We start from the raw sequence: 27,107 nt of genomic DNA, 5'->3' as shown, positions 1-27,107 counted from the left end.
GAAAACAAAAATGAATTTAATCCCTAATGAGGCTGTAACATCATCTGGAAAAAGTGAAGCGCTGTGAATACTTTCTGGATGCACTGTATAAAAAAGTAAGATTAGCTCTTCATTTGATCAATTGCTAGTGACCTATTTTGGCATATAGACATCAAATTGCTAGTTACCTATTTTGGCATATAGAGATCAATTGCTAGTGACCTATTTTGGTATATAGAGATCAATTGCTAGTTACCTATTTTGGCATATAGAGATCAATTGCTAGTTACCTATTTTGGTATATAGAGATCAATTGCTAGTTACCTATTTTGGCATATAGAGATCAATTGCTAGTTACCTATTTTGGCATATAGAGATCAATTGCTAGTTACCTATTTTGGTATATAGAGATCAATTGCTAGTTACCTATTTTGGCATATGGAGATCAATGGCTAGTTACCTGTTTTGGCATATAGAGATCAATTGCTAGTTACCTATTTTGGCATATAGAGATCAATTGCTAGTGACCTATTTTGGCATATAGAAATCAATTGCTAGTTACCTATTTTGGCATATAGAGATCAAATTGCTAGTTACCTATTTTGGCATATAGAGATCAATTGCTAGTGACCTATTTTGGTATATAGAGATCAATTGCTAGTTACCTATTTTGGCATATGGAGATCAATGGCTAGTTACCTGTTTTGGCATATAGAGATCAATTGCTAGTTACCTATTTTGGCATATAGAGATCAATTGCTAGTTACCTATTTTGGCATATAGAGATCAATTGCTAGTTACCTATTTTGGCATATAGAGATCAATTGTTTTTACCTATTTTGGTATATAGAGATCAATTGCTAGTTACCTATTTTGGCATATAGAGAGTTTAATTTGCTAGTGACCTATTTTGGCATATAGAGATCAATATGCTAGTGACCTATTTTGGCATATAGAGATCAATATGCTAGTGACCTATTTTGGCATATAGAGATCAATTGCTAGTTACCTATTTTGGCATATAGAGATCAATTGCTAGTTACCTATTTTGGCATATAGAGATCAATTGTTTTTACCTATTTTGGTATATAGAGATCAATTGCTAGTTACCTATTTTGGCATATAGAGAGTTTAATTTGCTAGTGACCTATTTTGGCATATAGAGATCAATATGCTAGTGACCTATTTTGGCATATAGAGATCAATATGCTAGTGACCTATTTTGGCATATAGAGATCAATTGCTAGTTACCTATTTTGGCATATAGACATCAATTGCTAGTGACCTATTTTGGCATATAGAGATCAAATTGCTAGTTACCTATTTTGGCATATAGAGATCAATTGCTAGTTACCTATTTTGGTATATAGAGATCAATTGCTAGTTACCTATTTTGGCATATAGAGATCAATTGCTAGTTACCTATTTTGGCATATAGAGATCAATTGCTAGTTACCTATTTTGGCATATAGAGATCAATTGCTAGTTACCTATTTTGGCATATAGAGATCAATTGCTAGTTACCTATTTTGGCATATGGAGATCAATGGCTAGTTACCTGTTTTGGCATATAGAGATCAATTGCTAGTTACCTATTTTGGCATATAGAGATCAATTGCTAGTGACCTATTTTGGCATATAGAAATCAATTGCTAGTTACCTATTTTGGCATATAGAGATCAAATTGCTAGTTACCTATTTTGGCATATAGAGATCAATTGCTAGTGACCTATTTTGGTATATAGAGATCAATTGCTAGTTACCTATTTTGGCATATGGAGATCAATGGCTAGTTACCTGTTTTGGCATATAGAGATCAATTGCTAGTTACCTATTTTGGCATATAGAGATCAATTGCTAGTTACCTATTTTGGCATATAGAGATCAATTGCTAGTTACCTATTTTGGCATATAGAGATCAATTGTTTTTACCTATTTTGGTATATAGAGATCAATTGCTAGTTACCTATTTTGGCATATAGAGAGTTTAATTTGCTAGTGACCTATTTTGGCATATAGAGATCAATATGCTAGTGACCTATTTTGGCATATAGAGATCAATATGCTAGTGACCTATTTTGGCATATAGAGATCAATTGCTAGTTACCTATTTTGGCATATAGAGATCAATTGCTAGTTACCTATTTTGGCATATAGAGATCAATTGCTAGTTACCTATTTTGGCATATAGAGATCAATTGTTTTTACCTATTTTGGTATATAGAGATCAATTGCTAGTTACCTATTTTGGCATATAGAGAGTTTAATTTGCTAGTGACCTATTTTGGCATATAGAGATCAATATGCTAGTGACCTATTTTGGCATATAGAGATCAATATGCTAGTGACCTATTTTGGCATATAGAGATCAATTGCTAGTTACCTATTTTGGCATATAGACATCAATTGCTAGTGACCTATTTTGGCATATAGAGAATAAAGATATTCTCAGGTTCTCAATAGTATCTCAGGCGGGTGGGGCATGAAAAAAAAACTGGACAGAAAATAATTGCGCAGCATTGTCATGGATCCATTCATTCAAGCCATAATCTTGGAAACCTGTGAGTGCCGCAACACGTAATGACTAACTTATCTAACGCAAACACGCTTCAAGGCAGCAGGACAACGGGCTGGGCTGGGCTGCAAGTTCCTTGGACCACACCCCATGCTGCCAACAAAGAACCAGTCTGCCTTGCACACACACACGCACACACACACACACACACACACACACACACACACACACACACACACACACACACACACACACACACACACACACACACACACACACACACACACACACACACACACACACACACACACACACACACACACACACACACACACACACACACACACACACGCACACGCACACACGGACGGAATCCATCACCTTTCCAAGGCAAACACACTTCTTTCATTCGGGTTGACGTATTAAATCATGGCCACTCTTCCATTCCTGCTGCCCCTTTCATCTTTTCACATTCTTTGCCAGTCATCAAGCACCAACACAACATCACGGAAGTAACGCAACACGTAAATAGAGAACGTGCTGAGACATGTCGACGCTACGTCACGTGAGCATTGTGGCGTGCTCAGACAGGCAGACAGAAACCTTCAATGGAAATAGATTTTGCAGGTAAAATAAACTCGGGTGTTACTCGGTGGGACGCAAACCTGCGCCAAGGACCATAACCAAAATGAGGCTCAGTACATAAGAGTACCTGCATTTGACTACTGTATTCCAGACTATAACCCGCTACTCTCAGGACTATTCATGTATATTAGCAACTAGGGATGTCCGATAATGGCTTTTTGCCGATATCCGATATTCCCCAACTCTTTAATTACCGATACCGATATCAACCGATATATGCAGTCGTGGAATTAACACATTATTATGCCTAATTTGGACAACCAGGTATGGTGAAGATAAGGTACTTTTTAAAAAAATGAATCAAATAAAATAAGATAACTAAATTAAAAACATTTTCTTGAATAAAAAAGAAAGTAAAACAATATAAAAACAGTTACATAGAAACTAGTAATGAATGAAAATGAGTAACATTAACTGTTAAAGGTTAGTATTATTAGTGGAGCAGCAGCACGCACAATCATGTGTGCTTACGGACTGTATCCCTTGCAGACTGTATTGATATATATTGATATATAATGTAGGAAGCAGAATATTGATCCGTGGACCGATTGGTACCGGGCCGCGCAAGAAATGTAATTTAAAAAAAAAAAAAAAAAAATACTTTTTTTTTTTTAAATTAAATCAACATAAAAAACACAATATATACATTATATATCAATATAGCTCAATACAGTCTGCAGGGATACAGTCCGTAAGCACACATGATTGTATTTCTTTATGAAGAAAAAAGAAAAAAGAAAAAAATGACTTCTGTTTTGTTTGATCAGCCGATGTTCTACCTTGTTACAGACACCGTTTGAAAACAACTAAGGTATTTAATAGACCTTTACAGAGTATTTCAGTGTAAATAACTCATTCACAACATATTTATCTGCGGCTTATAGTCCGGTACGCCTAATATATGGAACAATAGTTTTTTTCTTCTGAAATGTGGTGGGTGCGGCTTATATCCCAGTGCGCCTTATAGTCCAGTAAATACGGTATATTGGTCCTTGTTTTATTCATGTTGATTATGCTGAACAGTGTTTACTTGCACAATTCAGTCAGTACACTACAAAAAGATGAAATATGTCAAATAAGGGTGATATTTGCTTATTTTCTGTCTGATAAGATAATTCTTCTCACTAAGCAGATTTTATGTTGGGAGTGTTTTACTTGTTTTAAGTGTTTTGGTCCTAAATGATGTCAGTAAGATATTACAGCTTGTTGCTGAGATTTGATGAGCTATATTGAGTCAAACATGCTTGAAACTAGAATATCAACTGTTGCAAAGCTGTGTCATCAACACTCACAAGTAGAAAACTACTTTTTTAAAGTCATCGTTTCTTATTTCAAGCATGGAAAAAAAAAAATCATGACTTTGACACAATTGTGTCTCATAATTAAAACAGATGACAGCCAAATGGACTTTGCTGTTTTATTTTCAATGAAACAATAGAAAAGACATACTCATATAGTAGTACAGTTGGCACAGTACAGTAAACTGACACTTAATATTTAAACATTTCTAACAATTTTGAACAGAAATAGTTCACGCACATTCAGATGAATTCTTCAAAATGACAATTAAAAATGTTGGCCGGGGGCCGGGCTGTATATATGCGCACTAATCGACTGAAAGAGCACGCACTTGGCGCGATGATGTCATGTTATCAATGGAAAAATGCATTTTTAGACCATATGATTTGCCTGAGCGGCTAGGAGACCCCGAGAGTAACAAGATGTTGCCTTGTTGCCTTTCCATTAAGAACAATTAACTAGTTTTTAGTATAAGTTTGCTGGTTTCAAGAAATGTAATGCCGAGCGCATATCATTATGTCAAGATAATGGCACTAGCATTTACTTCATTTAAGAATATTTTTCAACATATTGAGCAAAAAGGTCTCATATTAGTTTTCTCTACCAAGAAAAGTGCACTTGTTATTAGTGAGAATATACTTATTTTAAAGGCCTACTGAAAGCCACTACTAGCGACCACGCAGTCTGATAGTTTATATATCAATGATGAAATCTTAACATTGCAACACATGCCAATACGGCCGGGTTAACTTATAAAGTGACATTTTAAATTTCCCGCTAAACTTCCGGTTCGAAACGCCTCTGAGGAGGACGTATGCGCGCGACCTAGCCAGTAGAAGACAGGTATGGCTTCCACATTGAAGCCAATACGAAATAGCTGTTTTCATCTCATTCTGGATGTATTCTGGACATCTGTGTTGGTGAATCTGTTGCAATTATGTTCATTGCATTATGGAGGAAGAAGCTGAGCAAGGCAAGAAGAAAGTTGTCGGTGCGAAGCGTCTATTTTGTGAAGGAAGTCAGCAGCAACACAACACAGCCGGCGCTTCTTTGTTTACATTCCCGAAAGATGCAGTCAAGATGGAAGAACTCGGATAACAGAGACTCTAACCAGGAGGACTTTTGACTTCGATACAGACGCCTGTAGAGAACTGGGACAACACAGACTCTTACCAGGATTACTTTGATTTGGATGACAAAGACGCAGACGTGCTACTGTGAGTATGCAGCTTTGGCTGCTAAACATTTGATCGCTTGACCGTATGTGCGCGTCACGTACGTAACTTTGTTTAAATATATAAGCTTTATGAACCTTGGGTTAGGTGAACGGTCTTTTGGGCTGAGTGATTGTGTGTGTTGATCAGGTGTTTGAATTGTATTGGCGTGTTCTATGGAGCTAGGAGCTAGCAGAGGAGCTAGGAGCTAGCATAACAAACACGCAGGTGTTTTTATGCAGGATTAATTTGTGGCATGTTAAATATAAGCCTGGTTGTGTTGTGGCTAATAGAGTATATATATGTCTTGTGTTTATTTACTGTTGTAGTCATTCCCAGCTGAATATCAGGTCACTCTCACAGCATCTTCCCTATCTGAATAGCTTCAACTCCCCACTAGTCCTTCACTTGCACTTTACTCATCCACAAATCTTTCATCCTCGCTCAAATTAATGGGGAAATTGTCGCTTTCTCGGTCCGAATCTCTCTCACTTCATGCGGCCATCATTGTAAACAATAGGGAACTTTGCGTATATGTTCAACTGACTACGTCACGCTACTTCCGGTAGGGGCGAGCCTTTTTTTTATCAGATACCAAAAGTTGCAATCTTTATCGTCGTTGTTCTATACTAAATCCTTTCAGCAAAAATATGGCAATATCGCGAAATGATCAAGTATGACACATAGAATAGATCTGCTATCCCCGTTTAAATAAAAAAAAATCATTTCAGTAGGCCTTTAAGGTATTTTTGGGTTCATTGAGGTTAGCTCATTTTACTTGTTTTGGAAAGTCTTGACAAGCCAAATTTTCTTGTTCCACTGGCAGATCATTTTGCTTGGTTCAAATAAAATACCCCTCATTTTTGTATTTTTTTTTCTTGTTTTTGAACACTGACTATTTGCAGCGTAAGAAAGGGAGCGCAAAGAAGCAGATCTTATTTAATAATACCAGTTATCGCTACGTTTCAGCAATAACTGATAGTTGGTTCAACTTTCACGTTTGATATCTAATAATAGGGAGATGAAAGAATGGAGACTTAAATAAAAAATTGAAAGAATAAAAATAAGTGTTGAAAAAAAATACATAAAAATAGATAAAAATACATAAAAAATAAAGTAAATACAGGTAAAAACTGACAAATTAATGATGCAGATGAATGAATGATTAATGATCAATAAATACAATTTAAAATTGCTCAACGTTGACATTGGCATACATGCACCTGCTGTTGAATGAATAATTGTCAGCTATTGTCAGATTTAGTCTTTCTTGTATTATTTATGACATTGTTATCACCAGGAAAGATGAGGTCACCTACCTAGGTTCCATTCTAGAGGCTAACCTTTCCTGTGATCAAATGGCAACCAAGGTAATCAGAAAGGTTAACCAACGAACGAGATTTCTCTACAGAATCTCCTCTCTGGTCAACAAAAGCACCTTGAGGATTCTGGCGGGAACTCTCGTTCAACCCTTTTTCCATTACGCATGCACCTCCTGGTACCCTAGCACCTCCAAAACCCTCAAATCTAAACTCCAAACATCTCAGAACAAGCTAGTCAGGTTACTTCTAGACCTCCACCCCAGATCCCACCTCACTCCTACCCACTTCTCTAAAGTGGGCTGGCTCAAGGTGGAGGACAGAGTTAAACAACTTGCACTGAGCCTGGTCTATAAAATCCACTACACCTCCCTGATACCGAAGTACATGTCAAACTACTTCCTTAACGTAAATGACCGCCATAACCACAACACCAGGGGGAGCTCCACTAACCACGTTAAACCCAGATTCTGAACTAACAAAGGTCTTAACTCAGTCTCTTTCTATGCCACATCAATGTGGAATGCGCTCCCAACAGGTATAAAAGAAAGGGCATCTCTATCCTCCTTCAAAACCGCAATAAAAGTTCACCTCCAGGCAGCTACAACCCTAAACTAACACCCTCCCCGGATTGCTAATAATCAAATGTAAACAATCAAATGCAGATACTTTTTCTTTTTCTTATGCCTTCTGATCTCTCTCTCTCTCTCTCTCTCTCTCTTTCTCTCTCTCTCTCTCTCTCTCTATGTCCACTACTTGCTGTCCATATCCTACCCCCCCACACCCCTGATTGTAAATAATGTAAATAATTCAATGTGATTATCTTGTGTGATGACTGTATTATGATGATAGTATATATCAGGGGTCACCAACGCAGTGCCCGCGGGCACCAGGTAGCCCGTAAGGACCAGATGAGTAGCCCGCCGGTCTGTTCCAAAAATAGCTCAAATAGCAGCACTGCCTCTATTTTTTAAATTTTATTTATTTACTAGCAAGCTGGTCTTGCTTTGCCCGACATTTTCAATTCTAAGAGAGACAAAACTCAAATAGAATTTGAAAATCCAAGAAAATATTTTAAAGACTTCGTCTTCACTTGTTTAAATAAATTCATTATTTTTTTTACTTTGCTTCTTATAACTTTCAGAAAGACAATTTTAGAGAAAAAATACAACCTTAAAAATTATTTTAGGATTTTTAAACACATATACATTTTTACCTTTTGAATTCCTTCCTCTTCTTTCCTGACAATTTAAATCAATGTTCAAGTACATTTATTTTTTTTATTGTAAAGAATAATAAATACATTTTAATTTACTTCTTCATTTTAGCTTCTGTTTTTTCGACAAAGAATATTTGTAAAATATTTCTTCAAACTTATTATGATTAAAATTCAAAAAAATTATTCTGGCAAATCTAGAAAATATGTAGAATCAAATTTAAATCTTATTTCAAGGTCTTTTGAATTTCTTTTAAAATTTTTGTTCTAGAAAATCTAGAAGAAATAATGATTTGTCTTTGTTAGAAATATAGCTTGGTCCAATTTGTTATATATTCTAACAAAGTGTAGATTGGATTTTAACCTATTTAAAACATGTCATCAAAATTCTAAAATTAATCTTAATCAGGAAAAATTACTAATGATGTTCCATAAATTCTTTTCTAAAGTTTTTCTCTTCTTTTTTTCGGTTGAATTTTGAATTTTAAAGAGTCGAAATTGAAGATAAACTATGTTTCAAAATTTAATTGTCATTCTTTTCGTGTTTTCTCCTCTTTAAAACCGTTCAATTAAGTGTAAATATCATTAATTATTAATAATAACATCGAGTTAAAGGTAAATTGAGCAAATGGGCTATTTCTGGCAATTTATTGAAGTGTGTATCAAACTGGTAGCCCTTCGCATTAATCACTACCCAAGAAGTAGCTCTTGCTTTCAAAAAGGTTGCTGACCCCTGGTATATATGATAGTATATATCTGTATCATGAATCAATTTAAGTGGACCCCGACTTAAACAAGTTGAAAAACTTATTGGGGTGTTACCATTTAGTGGTCAATTGTACGGAATATGTACTTCACTGTGCAACCTACTAATAAAAGTCTCAATCAATCAAATTCCTCCGTGTAGGAAGAAAGCCTACATACACATCATACATATACTGTATTTCCCACCTGTAGCCAGGAAGCGATGGGCGGCCAGCAGCAGCTGCGGGGAGACCTTGACCTTGGATTCGCTCTCGTGCTTGAAAGCCGAGAAGTCCCTCTTGTTCTTGTTGGGAGCCACCTTCTTCCTCGTACGATTGTCAGCTGAGCAGCGGAAACAGTGATGGACAGACGGCATCATCGTGACAGCTCAGGGGCCACACAAACCTGGGGGGGTTTGGATTGTGCACTCACTGTATTGGTCCGACTCATCCAGGATCTCTGATTTGATGATCTCCTCGATCACGTCCTCCAGCGTGACTAAGCCCAGCACCTCGTAGAAAGGATCCCCGTCGCCCTCGTTGTTCACCTTCTGCACGATGGCCAAGTGGGACTTCCCTGGATGGGGAAAGAAACACACAAATGCAATTAACTGAAGACCGTTAATGCTCCAATTCCAAATGTGGTCGCCGGGTGCGGTGTCTACACAATCAAATAACTGCCGAGGTCACTAATCAGCGCCGAGTCAGGTTTCGGTTCTTAGTTTCGATGCCGGACCGGAAGTAAGAGGGAATAAACAGTGCCTGTATAGAAGAAGCAGCAGGTCTCGGGACAATAACGATCATGTTCAGTAGCACTGAAAAGTTTGGCTTAACTTTGCAAGGCGGGTGCTTGACAAATATAAAACACTTGAGGCTATATGGTGTGGAAATTGGAGAGTGCCCTGTATTTGACACGCCTTGTTCCACTAACCCAGGGGTGTCAAACTCATTTTCACCATGGACCACGTCTGCCACGACCTGTCCAAACAGGTCTGACACGGTTTCCTTTATTTTCTGTGTTCCTTTTCTTTTTCCTGGAGGCACTAATCATTACACAATTGCCTCGTCATTGGATCAGTATCATTGTTTACCCAAAAAACTGATGGAAATTCTGGAATCAGATGATTGTGTCACACATATCGTATGGCTTAACCACGTAGTCCCAGGCACACCAGTCATCAATCAAGACCATTGATTGATTCTCTTTCTATGCCACATCAATGTGGAATGCGCTCCCAACAGGTATAAAAGAAAGGGCATCTCTATCCTCCTTCAAAACCGCAATAAAAGTTCACCTCCAGGCAGCTACAACCCTAAACTAACACCCTCCCCGATTGCTAATAATCAAATGTAAACAATCAAATGCAGATACTTTTTCTTTTTCTTATGCCTTCTGATCTCTCTCTCTCTCTCTCTCTCTCTCTCTCTCTATGTCCACTACTTGATGTCCATACCCCCCCCACTCCCCCTCCACACCCCTGATTGTAAATAATGTAAATAATTCAATGTGATTATCTTGTGTGATGACTGTATTATGATGATAGTATATATGATAGTATATATCTGTATCATGAATCAATTTAAGTGGACCCCGACTTAAACAAGTTGAAAAACTTATTCGGGTGTTACCATTTAGTGGTCAATTGTACGGAATATGTACTTCACTGTGCAACCTACTAATAAAAGTCTCAATCAATCAAAGAGTGTCTTTATAACCGCACCTTGAAAGTCCTAGACAAGAAGAGTATACGATATCATCATTGCCAAATTTTAACCAAATACAATATTTGAAGTTTTACCAATTTTATTCTGTTACACACAGTCAAACTGGTTTTTAAAGGCTTGTATAACTCTGCTCCCCAATTGCTGTGCAAGGCAATTACAAGACTGCAAAGTGGTACCAGATCTACCACCCAAGCAGTGTCAAAAGGCAACTGTTGTGTTCCATTCCGTAGAACATCTTTTGCCCAGACTGCCTTTTCAATAAAAGGACCACAACTATGGAACTCTTTGAAAAGTATCCCTGCACTTGTCACTTTCAAAAAACAAACAAAATGATGGCTAGTTGAGCAACAATCGTGTTCCCATGTTTAGTTTTTACTCATTTTTACTACCGTATTTCCTTGAATTGGCGCAGGGAATATAGTATTCGCACGTCTACAATTACTGCCGGGTCAAACTCGTTTCTCAAAATACTTAACGCATGCTTGGCCTTATCGCCGGTTTATTATTGAAGCTGGATCAAATTCGTTTCGCAAAATATTAATTTTATTATCGCATGTCTATAATTTTCGCCGGGTCAAACTCGTTTCGCAAAATATTTAGCATATGGCTAGAACTTCCACCGGGTCAAATTCGTTACGTCACGAGTGACGCATCTGTCCTCATTTTCAAAATGGAGGAAGCTGCTTTCAGTAGTTTGCAATCGCACAAAGGAAAAAAGATAAAGAGCTTTTCAGTAGGATTTAAGGTCCAAGCTATTGAATACCGGTACAGTATGCTAAAGAGAACAGTAAGCAGCTATGTTTTATTAATATACCGTAGCTGCGTGTGTCAAATACTGTATAAGTCATTAAATGAGTCCCGCCTCCTGGTGGTAGAGGGCGCTGCCGTGCTAGTGATCCTTCTTGCGACTTCCGGTACTGCAGAAGAAGTGAACACACGCAGCAAGAGATTTTTTTTTTTTCCTCTGCCTGAACTTTTAACAAGGAGGATTACATACCGGTATCTAAAATAAAACAGTTTTCTAAACTGGACTTTCAATGGAAGCAGGAGGTAATAATTAAAGGAATATCTCCATTGAAACAGAGACTTTTAAAACTGAAGAAAGAAAACAAGGAAGACTTCTATAAACAAGTTATCGATGCTTTTGGTCAGAAGGAGCTGCAAATGGACTCCATTTATAAGTACAGGTAAGACCATAATAACGTTTTTTTTTAATTAAATGTGGTTTTCGTGATGGTATGCTTACATCACACTCATAAAGCGCACGCCTAAATTTTATAGATTCCTTTTGGTAAACGCCGGAGTGAGAAGAGGTTTTAAAATAATTACCGCATGCACGGCCATCCCGCCGGTTTCCGGTAAACGCAGGTGTGACAGGAGGTTTTAAATTAATTAACGCCCCTGCGGCTATTCAAGGAAATACGGTAATTGGTTTTTATCTAGTCTGCACTTTGTCTGTGTTATTATTATTATTATTGGCTTTTATCTAGTTTGCACTTTGTCTGTGTTACTACTATTATCATTATTATCAACTCGTTCTATTTTTTATTGTCCTATTTTAATGATGTTGGATCTGTGTTGATGTTGTTGTCGGGGACAAGTGTTGTAAATGAGCTTTGGCTACAAACACTGTGATGCATGCATCGGATAACTGTCTCAGATGTCTATGTTTTTGTATCTGTCCCTATTTCAAATAAACCTCTATAATAATAAAAAGTCAAAATGACAGTTTTTTTGTAGTTTGGCTAGTGCAGAGGTCTGCAACCTGCGGCTCTCTAGGGCCGCCCTACTGGCTCTATGGAGCTTTTTCAAAAATGTATGAAAATAGAAAAAGATGGGGGGGGGGGGAATATATTGTTTTAATAGGGTTTCTGTAGGAGGACAACATGACACAATCCTCCCTAATGCCTGGTTCACACCAACCGGCGCTTGCCGCGCTTTAAAGCGGCGAGCAAAGCGCCGTCATTTTTGTCCATTTTTCCACGAATATCCCGATCTCCGAAGTAATGTTATGCTTTGATACGCTCTGATACGAATTAGTTGCCGCTTTGGGGGGACGAATTACCGTCCCTCACGATTTGATGCCGCTTTGATACGCTTTAAATCACGCTTTGATACGCTTTATTGAACTTTATTATGCTTTGATGCGATCCTGACGCTTTAAATCGGGCTCTGACACGATTATCGAGCTCTGTTGTGCATTGGAATGAATGTGTCATGAACATTATGAACGTGAATTTGTAATAATGACTTTGAAATGTGATATTGTTGTGTAATTATGTGCAATTTGGAAGATGCTGTGATTATTATTTTGTGAATTTGATGAATAAATTGCGTGCGCACACACAATATAATAAAAAAGAGAAATATGATAAACAAATAAGTAAAAAAAATTTGAAAAACTCAGCATACTAAGTTTTCCCCACATTTTTTTGGATTTATCTATTTATTTGATTTCTCTTTTTGTTTTATTATATACAGGATAAAACACATAATGTAATAAAAAAGAGAAATATGATAAACAAATAAGTAAAAAAAATTTGAAAAACTCAATATACTGTTTTCCCCACATTTTTTTGGATTTATCTATTTATTTGATTTCTCTTTTTGTTTTATTATATACAGGATAAAACACATAATGTAATAAAACAAGAGAAATATGATAAACAAATAAGTAAAAAAAATGTGAAAAACTCAGTATACTGTTTTCCACACATTTTTTATATTCATTTATTTTTTCAATTTCTCTTTTTTTCCCGTTATATTATGTTTATTATTTATTATGTTTTATATCTTCATTTCTTTGTCATCTTAATAATTTTCTATCTTTCATTTCTTATGCTAGTTGACAATAATAAAAGGCATTTCTTTTCAACGTAACATATTCTCTTTATTATTAAGGAAGATGTTATCAACATGTACAGCAAGCAACAAACTTGACCAAACAAAAAAGCACAAATAGTATCACCGTTCACCGTTCAGGTTACATAATGTGGGCTTCATATGATACATTATGTTGTATGAGATGATACAAGAGAGTGGATCAACATTGTCCACAAAGTAGAAAGTTAAGAACCGTTTTTGTTTACGTTTTCATACAAAAAAATGATAGACAGTAATGTCAAAGTGTAACATCAAACAGCAAACTAACAGAAGTACAGAAACAAAGATCATCGTATAAAAAAGGCAATGATGCAAAAGAGAATGGATTTGTAATCCTGTGTTGGTTTTACATAAAGTTTCAATGTCACTAGTCCAGGGGTCACCAACACGGTGCCCGCGGGCACCAGGTAGCCCGTAAGGACCAGATGAGTAGCCCGCCGGCCTGTTCTAAAAATAGCTCAAATAGCAACACTTATCAGTGAGCTGCCTCTATTTTTTAAATTTTATTTATTTACTAGCAAGCTGGTCTCGCTTTCCCCGACATTTTTAATTCTAAGAGAGACAAAACTCAAATAGAATTTGAAAATCCAAGAAAATATTTTAAAGACTTGGTCTTCACTTGTTTAAATAAATTCATTATTTTTTTTACTTTGCTTCTTATAACTTTCAGAAAGACAATTTTAGAGAAAAAATACAACCTTAAAAATTATTTTAGGATTTTTACAGTACATTTATTTTTTTTATTGTAAAGAATAACAAATACATTTTAATGTAATTCTTCATTTTAGCTTCTGTTTTTTCGACGAAGAATATTTGTGAAATATTTCTTCAAACTTATTATGATTAAAATTCAAAAAAATTATTATGGCAAATCTAGAAAATCTGTAGAATCAAATTTAAATCTTATTTCAAGGTATTTTTAAATTTATTTTAAAAATGTTGTTCTGGAAAATCTAGAAGAAATAATGATTTGTCTTTGTTAGAAATATAGCTTGGTCCAATTTGTTATATATTCTAACAAAGTGTAGATTGGATTTTAACCTATTTAAAACATGTCATCAAAATTTTAAAATTAATCTTAATCAGGAAAAATTACTAATGATGTTCCACAAATTCTTTTTTTAAGTTTTTCTCTTCTTTTTTTCGGTTGAATTTTGAATTTTAAAGAGTCGAAATTGAAGATAAACTATGTTTCAAAATGTAATTGTCATTTTTTTCGTGTTTTCTTCTCTTTTAAACCGTTCAATTGAGTGTAAATATCATTAATTATTAATAATAACATAGAGTTAAAGGTAGATTGAGCAAATTGGCTATTTCTGGCAATTTATTGAAGTGTGTATCAAACTGGTAGCCCTTCGCATTAATCACTACCCAAGAAGTAGCTCTTACTTTCAAAAAGGTTGGTGACCCCTGCACTAGTCAATATCACAGTCACTTCCTATTTGTAGTTGTAGACGGGGGTCCGCGCTTTCAACCAAGATCTGTTAAGCTTTCCTACGCTTTGAGTCAAGCTTTGCTGAGCTTTGCCACGCTTTGATACGCTCTCGGCGCTTTATTCCATTCTTGACAGAGCGCCGAATTTTTTTAAACCGTTTAAAAAATTTTGGCGAACTCGCCGCATGTCCCGCTTCACTACAAGCTTCCCCACCATCCATTACGACCCTCACGCTTTAATCAGGCTTTGTTACGCTTTAACGCCGCTTTGCATGCCGCTTTAAAGCGCCGTCAAAGCGCCGTTGGTGTGAACCTAGCATAATTGTTAGAAATCCCACTGTTTATATTAAACATGATTCACTGATGAGAGTATTTGGCGAGCGCCGTTTTGTCCTCATTTCGGCGGTCCTTGAACTCAGCGTAGTTTGTTTACATGTATAACTTTCTTCAACACTACCGTTCAAAAGTTTGGGGTCACCCAAACAATTTAGTGGAATAGCCTTCATTTCTAAGAACAAGAATAGACGGTCGAGTTTCAGATGAAAGTTCTCTTTTTCTGGCCATTTTGAGCGTTTAATTGAGCCCACAAATGTGATGCTCCAGAAACTCAATCTGCTCAAAGGAAGGTCCGTTTTGTAGCTTCTGTAACGAGCTAAAGTGTTTTCAGATGTGTGAACATGATTGCACAAGGGTTTTCTAATCATCAATTCGCCTTATGAGCCAATGAGCAAACACATTGTACCTAGGGATGTCCGATAATGGCTTTTTGCCGATATCCGATATTGTCCAACTTTTTAATTACCGATACCGATATCAACCGATATATGCAGTCGTGGAATTAACACATTATTATGCCTAATTTGGACAACCAGGTATGGTGAAAATAAGGTACTTTTTAAAAAAATTAGTAAAATAAGATAAATAAATTAAAAACATTTTCTTGAATAAAAAAGAAAGTACAACAATATAAAAACAGTTACATAGAAAGATTAAGATTAAAGTACCAATGATTGTCACACACACACTAGATGGTGAAATTTGTCCTCTGCATTTGTCCCATCCCCTTGGGGAGCAGTGAGCAGCAGCGGCGCCGCGCCCGGGAATCATTTTGGTGATTTAACCCCCAACTCCAACCCTTTGGCGCTGAGTGCCAAGCAGGGAGGTTATGGGTCCCATTTTCATAGTCTTTGGTATGACTCGGCTGGGATTTGAACTCCAACCTACCGATCTCAGGGCGGACACTCTAACTAGTAATGAATGAAAATGAGTAAAATTAACTGTTAAAGGTTAGTCCTATTAGTGGAGCAGCAGCACGCACAATCATGTGTGCTTACGGACTGTATCCCTTGCAGACTGTATTGATATATATTGATATATAATGTAGGAAGCAGAATATTAATAACAGAAAGAAACAACCCTTTTGTGTGAATGAGTGTGAATGGGGGAGGGAGGTTTTTTGGGTTGGTGCACTAATTGTAAGTGTATCTTGCGTTTTTTATGTGGATTTAATTAAAAAATAAAAATAAAAAAAGATACCGATAATAAAAAAAACGATACCGATAATTTCCGATATTACATTTTAACGCATATATCGGCCGATAATATCGGCAGGCCGATATTATCGGACATCTCTAATTGTACCATTAGAACACTGGAGTGATAGTTGCTGGAAATGGGCCTCTATACACCTATGTAGATATTGCACCAAAAAGCAGACATTTGCAGCTAGAATAGTCATTTACCACATTAGCAATGTATAGAGCAGACCTGGGCATTCTGCGGGCCGCGGGCCACATCCGGCCCTTTGTGAGTTCCTGTCCGGCCCGCGTGAGGCCCATCATAAATTACAAAATACATTTAAAAAAGTATTTATGTCGAGTGTGCAATACCGTAATCTGTCTGATGAAGAGCGCAAGGGAGGCTGATGCGTTGATGGTAAAACTGCAAACCCAAAAAGGACTTTTTGCCATATTTCACACCCCCAGAGATGCAGCCATCAGGACAAGTTTCGCCATTTCTCACAAAATCGCCAGAAAAAGTAAGGCGTTTTCTGGCGAAGAGTTTATTAAGGAGTGCTTATTGGACTCTGTTGCGCCGATATGCCCGGAGAAGAGGGGCGCATTTGAGAACGTGTCACTCTCCCGACGCACTGTAACGAGGCGGGTTGAGACCATCGCTGGAAACTTGGAGCTTCAGCTGAAGAACAGAACGGCCGACTTTGACTGTTTTTCGCTGGCTTTGGATGAGAGCTGCGATGTACGTGACACCGCCCAGCTGCTCATCTTCTTACGTGGGATAACTGCAGACTTTCAAATCACGGAGTAGCTGGCAGCCATGCAGTCAATTAAAGAGACAACCACAGGTAATGACTTGTTCACATAGGTAAATGCGTGTTTGGACATGTTAGGACTCAAATGGGACAAGCTGGCAGGTGTGACAACAGATGGTTGTCCAAATCTGACGAGGAAAAATGTTGGACTTTTAAAGAGGATGCAGGATAAAGTGACAGAAATGGACATTTTTGCATTGTATTATGCATCAGGAAGGGTTGTGTAAGACAGTGTTAAAAATAAAACCATCAAAAGCAATCTGCTTTTGTATAAAGTTAATTTAGGTTAAATGAAATTATTATTATTAATTATTATTATTATTATTAGTATTACTATTTATCTTACGGTATATCAAAAATAATATTGAGCAAAATTTAATTGAAATATTGTCGATGTGGCCCTCCAGCAGTGCTCGGGTTGCTCATGCGGCCCCCGGTAAAAATTAATTGCCCACCCCTGGTATAGAGTGTATTTCTTTCAAGTTAAGACTAGTTTCAAGTTATCTTCATTGAAAAGTACAGTGCTTTTCCTTTGTAGTGGATTGTCCGAAGCTTAAACAGGCAACAAAAGTAGTTTAGTACAACAAATTTATTTACCCATTATCAGAAGTGCAGGTTGAATTAAGTTGGCCGTGCAGACAGACCACATGTTACTCCGGAGCAAACAAGACACATACAAGCCAAAATCACTGTCGAGTTCCGGTCTTCTGCCATTTTTTATGTGTCTCTTGTGCGTCATTGTTTGTTATCTAAATGCGTCAATGTCTTGTTGTTTTCCCTATCTGTTCCATAACAACTCGAATCCTTTAGACAGTCAACACATTCTGTAGACAGGTTGGCACGACTTAATATTCACTTTTGTCCCACAACTGGTCCATTCAATGGCACAAAATACAAGAGAATTGAAAATGAGCGGACATTCTTAAAAGACAAGAAATATAGGTCAAAAGGTCAGAAATTCTACGACACCTTCAAAAATAAGGACATTTCAATGTGACCCCAAACTTTTGAACGGTAGTGTACGTATTTTATGCCGCCCCTTCTTCGTCTCGTTTTGTCCACCAAACATTTTATACTGTGCGTGAATGCACCAAGGTGAGCTTTGTTGTTGTTATTGACTTGTTGGAGTGCTTCTCAAGCATATTTTGTCACTGCGTGACTGCAAGCTAATCGATGCTAACATGCTATTTAGGCTGGCTTTATGTACATATTGCATGTAGGTATATTTGAGCTCATTTAATTTCCTACATCCTCTGTGTATTTCATTTATATCTGCATTTCTCATGACGTATTATCTGTGTGTAATATTGGCTGCATTTATGACAGTTTTTCGTGTGCAATGTTGATCCAGACCACAGCAAACGTTACCCAGCTTGCATAGATTGCAATAAATTCATTAGAAGAAGACAGTCCGCCATTTCCTTTAACTTGGACACACACATCTATACTTTTGGCCATTCCAAGACAGTCACTTAGAGGAGTTATCTCACCCTCTGAGAAGGTTTACTAATGTTTTCCAATGTTGTAAAAATAAAAGTAGGCTAATATAGACACTTAAATCATGTGTTGTCGTCATTATAACACTTGTATAAGACTTTTAAAGTCATTTTGCTAGTAGGCTAATATAACTAATACAGACACGTACATCATGTGTTGACTTCATTATACACAACCCTCCCGTTTTTAGCGGGAGAATCCCGGTATTCAGCGCCTCTCCCGACAACCTCCCTTCTCCCGACAAACTCCCGGTATTCAGCCGGAGCTGGAGGCCACGCCCCCTCCAGCTCAGTGCGGACCTGAGTGGGGACAGCCTGTTCTCACGTCCGCTTTCCCAGCAGCTTGCCTGCCCAATGACGTCATAACATCTACGGCTTTTAGAGAGTAGAGTGCACAACAAGCAGAGGGAGTTCTTGGTTTCTTCTGTGGGTTTATTGTTAGGCAGTTTACTTAACGTCCTCCCAGCGCGGTAACAACACACAACAACAGCAGTCACGTTGAGTCTACCGTAAAGCAGTTCGTCTGCCGTAAACAGCAATGTTGTGACACTCTTAAACAGGACAATACTGCCACCTACCGGATAGCCTGCAGAACACTGAAATTCAAGTATGTCTTTTATTTATATGTATAATAAAATAAAAAAAATAAAGCTAGAATTCACTGAAAGTCAAGTATTTCATACATATATATATATATATATATATATATATATATTATATATATACGTGAAATACTTGATTTGGTGAATTCTATCTGTAAATATACTCTCCTCTTAAACACGCCCCCCGCCCCAAACACGCCCCCCCACCTCCCGATATTGGAGGTCTCAAGGTTGGCAAGTATGCTTATAGAAGGCTTTTCATTTTTTGCGGCTCCAAACAGATTTTTTTTTTTTTTTTTTGGACCAAAATGGCTCTTTCAACATTTTGGGTTGCCGACCCCTGGGCTAGTGTGTAATTTAATTTGAAGATGGCAACACAAAGCTTGGAATAGCTTGGTGTATCAAATAATATCGAGTTAAGAACTGCAATTGCATGTATAAAATTGTTACCGTAATTTCCGGACTATAAGCCGCACCTGACTATAAGCCGCACCAGCTAAATTTAGGGGGAAATACAGATTGCTCCATATATAAGCCGCACCCGACTATAAGCCGCAGGGTTTTGATGTGTAATTAGCGTAGTATATAGGGGTTCCTGCTACCACGGAGGGGATTGTCGGGACAGAGATGACTGTTTGGGAACGCAAAGCGTCCCATTTATTAACAATAAATCTTTCAATCATTCAATCAAACTTTCACATCTTTGACATGGCGAACAGCATTCGTGCAGAGTACAAATAATACAACGCTGCAAAGTAATACAAAGTGCTCGCCTGTACGTTATCAAAATAACCAGCCTACCGCTATATGAAAAGTCAGTCTTTAGTCATTGTGTCATCGTCTTCCTCCTGCGTACTAAAACCACCGAAATCCTCTTCGTCGGTGTCGGAGAAGAACAGGCCGTATATAAGCCGCACCCTTGTATAAGCCGCAGGGACCAGAACGAGGGGAAAAAGTAGCGGCTTGTAGTCCGGAAATTACGGTATATTACTCAAGAAAGATGAAATGCCTTATTGACACACATTATTTCCAGGCTTTTGCGGGCCACATTAAATGATGTGGCGGACGATGAGAGTTTGTGCTCAAACCAGTCAGAATCAGGGAAGTAAAACAATAAATTAGGTCTCTTTGGTACCAACACTGAGGCAGCAAACGAATGATACAAGTGTTGCTGCTGATACGGTGGGTCAACCCAAATATCAGCATCAGACAGTCCAACACATTGAAATGTTTTTCATGAGGTTTTCAAGGTAAGCACTTCACACAAACTTGCAATAACATGAACACCAAAACACGGCAGAGAAGAGAACAAGTAAGTACAGGATATAAATAAACCAGAGACTATTCTATAATAGTCTCATTGTTGTTTGAGCTATTTTTATCAGTCAGAACGAGCGGTCTGTGGATATTGTTCCTGGTTAGGTTAGGTAAGTAACTTGTATTTTTTATATTTTCTGTCTTGTTTATTTTAAAGTGGCCACTTTTGTCTATTCAATAAAGGGGACATTTCCAAAAAATAACCCATTAAAACCAAGCAACCTCTTATGAGGACTCCTGTCTGTTTAAGAATCAGAATCCGGAATCGAAACCAGTAATCACAATCGGAACCGGAATCGTTCACATTCAAACGTCGCCCAAACCTTGTAATGCAGACGCATCTGAAAAAGGTAAACAATGGTGCAAAAGTATATTTTTATGAGTTACATTCAGACCAATTAAAGGCTCAGGAAGTTTTGAGAGTTGATTTGCTGATTAGAGCACAAACCAGCAGTTTACAATATTTCAGTTTTTTGGGTAATTTTTCAAACTCTATATGAGACACACAATTTGGCGAGTTAATATTATAAATTTATAGGAAAAATCAACACATTCTTGAAATATTTCACTTTGTAGTTAATCCATAGAACACAAGAGATTCACTTTTTTCAAGTTCCATCCATCCATCCATCTTCTTCCGCTTATCCGAGGTCGGGTCGCGGGGGCAGCAGCTTAAGCAGGGAAGCCCAGACTTCCCTCTCCCCAGCCACTTGGTCCAGCTCCTCCCGGGGGATCCCGAGGCGTTCCCAGGCCAGCCGGGAGACATAGTCTTCCCAACGTGTCCTGGGTCTTCCCCGTGGCCTCCTACCGGTCGGACGTGCCCTAAACACCTCCCTAGGGAGGCGTTCGGGTGGCATCCTGACCAGATGCCCGAACCACCTCATCTGGCTCCTCTCCATGTGGAGGAGCAGCGGCTTTACTTTGAGCTCCCCCCGGATGGCAGAGCTTCTCACCCTATCTCTAAGGGAGAGACCCGCCACCCGGCGGAGGAAACTCATTTCGGCCGCTTGTACCCGTGATCTTGTCCTTTCGGTCATAACCCAAAGCTCATGACCATAGGTGAGGATGGGAACGTAGATCGAGCAGTAAATTGAGAGCTTTGCCTTCCGGCTCAGCTCCTTCTTCACCACAACGGATCGATACAGCGTCCGCATTACTGAAGACGCCGCACCGATCCGCCTGTCGATCTCACCATCCACTCTTCCCTCACTCGTGAACAAGACTCCGATGTACTTGAACTCCTCCACTTGGGGCAGGGTCTCCTCCGCAACCCGGAGATGGCACTCCACCCTTTTCCGGGCGAGAACCATGGATTCGGACTTGGAGGTGCTGATTCTCATCCCAGTCGCTTCACACTCGGCTGCGAACCGATCCAGCGAGAGCTGAAGATCCTGGCCAAATGAAGCCATCAGGACCACATCATCTGCAAAAAAGCAGAGACCTAATCCTGCAGCCACCAAACCAGATCCCCTCAACGCCTTGACTGCGCCTAGAAATTCTGTCCATAAAAGTTATGAACAGAATGGGTGACAAAGGGCAGCCTTGGCGGAGTCCAACTCTCACTGGAAACGTGTCCGACTTACTGCCGGCCATGCGGACCAAACTCTGGCACTGATCATACAGGGAGCGGACCGCCACAATCAAACAGTCCGATACCCCATACTCTCTGAGCACTCCCCACAGGACTTCCCGAGGGACACGGTTGAATGCCTTCTCCAAGTCCACAAAGCACATGTAGACTGGTTGGGCAAACTCCCATGCACCCTCAAGGACCCTGACGAGAGTATAGAGCTGGTCCACAGTTCCACGACCAGGACGAAAACCACACTGTTCCTCCTGAATCCGAGGTTCGACTATCCGGCGTAGCCTCCTCTCCAGCACACCTGAATAGACCTTACCGGGAAGGCTGAGGAGTGTGATCCCACGATAGTTAGAACACACCCTCCGGTTCCCCTTCTTAAAGAGAAGAACCACCACCCCGGTCTGCCAATCCAGAGGTACCGCCCCCGATGTCCACTTTTTTCGAGTTGAACTGCAGAAATAAACTTTTCAAAGATATTCTAATTCGTTAAGACGCCACCTGTATACAAAATGAGTTTGTCCAACTACCGCCAGCTGGCAATTAACACTACACCCAGCTTTGCGGTTTAGCTCAACAAACACTGCAGCAATAAATAAATAAAGCATTTACAGTCAGTAAAACCCCAAAGTCACTCATTTTTAGGGATGATGTTCGAAACCGGTTCTCCCGGTTGTTCGCTAAGAAAAGAACCGTTTGATAAGAAAAGAACCGATCCCATGGACCGGAATCCCTTTTTGAGAACCGGTTCCCGTTATCGAGACCACTATAGTAAGGAAAAAGAGTTGGCTCTTTATTCGAATCCCTGGGAACGAATCCCATCCCACAAGAAATGCCCTGTGGGACATCACACGAAATGACGTAGCTCAGTCATTGTGATGTCACACAAGCAGCAAAAATAATGGACCGGAAAAAACGCCTCAAGGCATGGCTATTCACCTATAGTGATCACAGAGACAGGCTGTTTTTGTGTTACTCTATATCAGGGGTCACCAACGCGGTGCCCGCGGGCACCAGGTAGCCCGTAAGGACCAGATGAGTAGCCCGCTGGCCTGTTCTAAAAATAGCTCAAATAGCAGCACTTATCAGTGAGCTGCCTCTATTTTTTAAATTTTATTTATTTACTAGCAAGCTGGTCTCGCTTTCCCCGACATTTTTAATTCTAAGAGAGACAAAACTCAAATAGAATTTGAAAATCCAAGAAAATATTTTAAAGACTTGGTCTTCACTTGTTTAAATAAATTCATTATTTTTTTTACTTTGCTTCTTATAACTTTCAGAAAGACAATTTTAGAGAAAAAATACAACCTTAAAAATTATTTTAGGATTTTTAAACACATATACCTTTTTACCTTTTGAATTCCTTCCTCTTCTTTCCTGACAATTTAAATCAATGTTCAAGTACATTTATTTTTTTTATTGTAAAGAATAACAAATACATTGTAATGTAATTCTTCATTTTAGCTTCTGTTTTTTCGACGAAGAATATTTGTGAAATATTTCTTCAAACTTATTATGATTAAAATTCAAAAAAATTATTATGGCAAATCTAGAAAATCTGTAGAATCAAATTTAAATCTTATTTCAAGGTATTTTTAAATTTATTTTAAAAATGTTGTTCTGGAAAATCTAGAAGAAATAATGATTTGTCTTTGTTAGAAATATAGCTTGGTCCAATTTGTTATATATTCTAACAAAGTGTAGATTGGATTTTAACCTATTTAAAACATGTCATCAAAATTCTAAAATTAATCTTAATCAGGAAAAATTACTAATGATGTTCCACAAATTCTTTTTTTAAGTTTTTCTCTTCTTTTTTTCGGTTGAATTTTGAATTTTAAAGAGTCGAAATTGAAGATAAACTATGTTTCAAAATGTAATTGTCATTTTTTTCGTGTTTTCCTCTCTTTTAAACCGTTCAATTAAGTGTAAATATAATTAATTATTAATAATAACATAGAGTTAAAGGTAGATTGAGCAAATTGGCTATTTCTGGCAATTTATTTAAGTGTGTATCAAACTGGTAGCCCTTCGCATTAATCACTACCCAAGAAGTAGCTCTTGGTTTCAAAAAGGTTGCTGACCCCTGCTGTATATATTTGTTTTTCTGAAAAATCCCACTTAATATACTTTGGGTAACAACAGTCAATAATTATTTTTTTTATTTTTTTAGGGGGGTAACAGTCAATATTTATTTATTTAATTTTATTTTTTTCTTATAAAATAAAAGTGAGCTTTTGTTAAACCAAATATTGTGTTTTTTTCCATATACAACAACCTATCTGGATTGATAAGGAATCGGTTCGATAAGAGGATTCGATAATGGGCTCGAACTCGATCATTTCTTATCAAACATCATCCCTACTCATTTTTAAAGGACTTTTTGAAGGAGTTTTTGTCCATAATAATAAAATACATCCAGAGTGTCATCCATGAGACGCACTGAGGACCTGCAGTGCTTTTTATGTCACATATTCAACAGGACTGTGGTGAGACTTGTGGTCCAACTCGCAACCTTTCAACGGGTTCCCTACCTGGGCTAAGTCCCGAATGGCCTTGAGTGCCTCGGCTGAGGTGTGTGTTGTTTGACTGCATTGCATTCCGGACATCAAAACGGTATGTATTATTAATGTGAGAACTTCCAAGACGTCTCACTGAGAGGTCTAAATTGCTCGGGTTGTTCCTGTAAAACACAATCCAGACCTTGACGACCCGACGTATCGATGGATTTCTATTTTCTACCACGTGCAGGTCTAACAATAAGCTATCGGACTTACACCACACATACGGTTAATGTGTACATACACCCGGGGTGGGTCCAGACTTTGACCACCAAGGCTACGCAGCTGGGACACAAACACAACACACACACACAACTCATGGGCTAAATTATTAATAACGCAGCACTCTAATCATTAGGTACACCTGCACAATCTGCCCTTATGGAGGGAGGTGATGGTCACGTGGGCTCGGGTGTGGCTGTGTGCTTGCTTGCAAACAAAGTAATCACCTGTGTCAGGCAGGACATTGGAGGGGAAGACAAGGTTAGGACGCCATACTTTTTATTTACCCCAAGCTAGCTACTTTAGATTTCTCCCACAGTGCTTCCACAACGTCAGGTGACCATGCCTGTAGTTACAAACGCATTTGTTTGTTTATTGTCAATTGTGGACTGGTAAAACAAACCCGATGCTATTTTTGTTGTTGTCCATTGTATGTTTGCATTAATTATTATTATGTTAATTATTATCAAATTATTCTATCAGTGTTATTATTATTATTATTATCAGTAATATTATTATTATTATTATTTATTTATTTATTATTATTATTATCATCAGTAATATTATTATTATTATTATTATTTATTTATTTATTTATTATTATTATTATCAGTAATATTAATATTATTATTATTTATTTATTTATTATTATTATTATTAGTAGTAGTATTATCAGTATTATTCTATCAGTATTATTATTATTGTTATTATTATTAGGGATGTCCGATAATGGCTTTTTGCCGATATCCGATATTCCGATATTGTCCAACTCGTTAATTACCGATACCGATATCAACCGATACCGATATCAACCGATATATACAGTCGGGGAATTAACACATTATTATGTCTAATTTGGACAACCAGGTATGGTGAAGATAAGGTACTTTTAAAAAAAAAAAAAAAAAAAAAATAAGATAAATAAATTAAAAACATTTTCTTGAATAAAAAAGAAAGTAAAACAATATAAAAACAGTTACATAGAAACTAGTAATTAATGAAAATGAGTAACATTAACTGTTAAAGGTTAGTACTATTAGTGGAGCAGCAGCACGCACAATCATGTGTGCTTACGGACTGTATCCCTTGCAGACTGTATTGATATATATTGATATATAATGTAGGAAGCACAGACTGTATCCCTTGCAGACTGTATTGATATATATTGATATATAATGTAGGAAGCACAGAATGTATCCCTTGCAGACTGTATTGATATATATTGATATATAATGTAGGAACCAGAATATTAATAACAGAAAGAAACAACCCTTTTGTGTGAATGAGGAGGGAGGTTTTTTGGGTTGGTGCATTAATTGTAAGTGTATCTTGTGTTTTTTATGTTGATTTAATTAAAAAAAAAACAAAAAAAACAAAAAAAACCGATACCGATAATAAAAAAAACGATACCGATAATTTCTGTTATTACATTTTAACGCATTTATCGGCCGATATTATCGGACATCCCTAATTATTATTATTATTATTATGCATGAATGTAATTACCAAATGCATTTGTTTGTTTATTGTCAATTGTGGACTGGTAAAACAAACCCGATGCTATTGTTGTTAGCCTGTCAATGGGATTGTCCATTGTATGTTTGCATTAATTATTATTATGTTAATTATTATCAAATTATTCTATCAGTGTTATTATTATTATTATTATCAGTAATATTATTATTATTAATTAATTTATTTATTATTATTATTATTATTATTATCAGTATTATTATTATTATTATTTATTTATTTATTATTATTATTAGTAGTAGTAGTAGTATTATCAGTATTATTCTATCAGTATTATTATTATTGTTATTATTATTAGGGATGTCCGATAATGGCTTTTTGCCGATATCCGATATTCCGATATTGTCCAACTCTTTAATTACCGATACCGATATCAACCGATACCGATATCAACCGATATATGCAGTCGTGGAATTAACACATTATTATGTCTAATTTGGACAACCATGTATGGTGAAGATAAGGTACTTTTTAAAAAAAATTATAAAATAAAATA

At 37.4% G+C, this 27,107-nt stretch overlaps 1 protein-coding gene across 2 annotated transcripts in view; it reads right to left on the bottom strand.

Moving 5' to 3' along the window:
- Positions 1-27,107, bottom strand: part of LOC133632152 (metal transporter CNNM4) — a 115,479-nt gene that overhangs the window by 50,587 nt on the left and 37,785 nt on the right. For both annotated transcript variants that reach the window (XM_062024420.1, XM_062024421.1), the window contains exons 2-3: positions 9,364-9,507; positions 9,139-9,273 (exon numbers count right to left, since the gene is read on the bottom strand). In XM_062024420.1, the coding sequence (XP_061880404.1) occupies positions 9,139-9,273; positions 9,364-9,507 (279 nt within the window). The remainder of the gene's footprint in view (positions 1-9,138; positions 9,274-9,363; positions 9,508-27,107) is intronic.

This window comes from Entelurus aequoreus, linkage group LG17 (genome assembly GCF_033978785.1).
Source record: "Entelurus aequoreus isolate RoL-2023_Sb linkage group LG17, RoL_Eaeq_v1.1, whole genome shotgun sequence".
NCBI classification, from domain to species: Eukaryota; Metazoa; Chordata; class Actinopteri; order Syngnathiformes; family Syngnathidae; genus Entelurus; species Entelurus aequoreus.
Note: the sequence above shows the minus strand (reverse complement) of the source record. Positions and strands in the feature narration are given on the sequence as shown.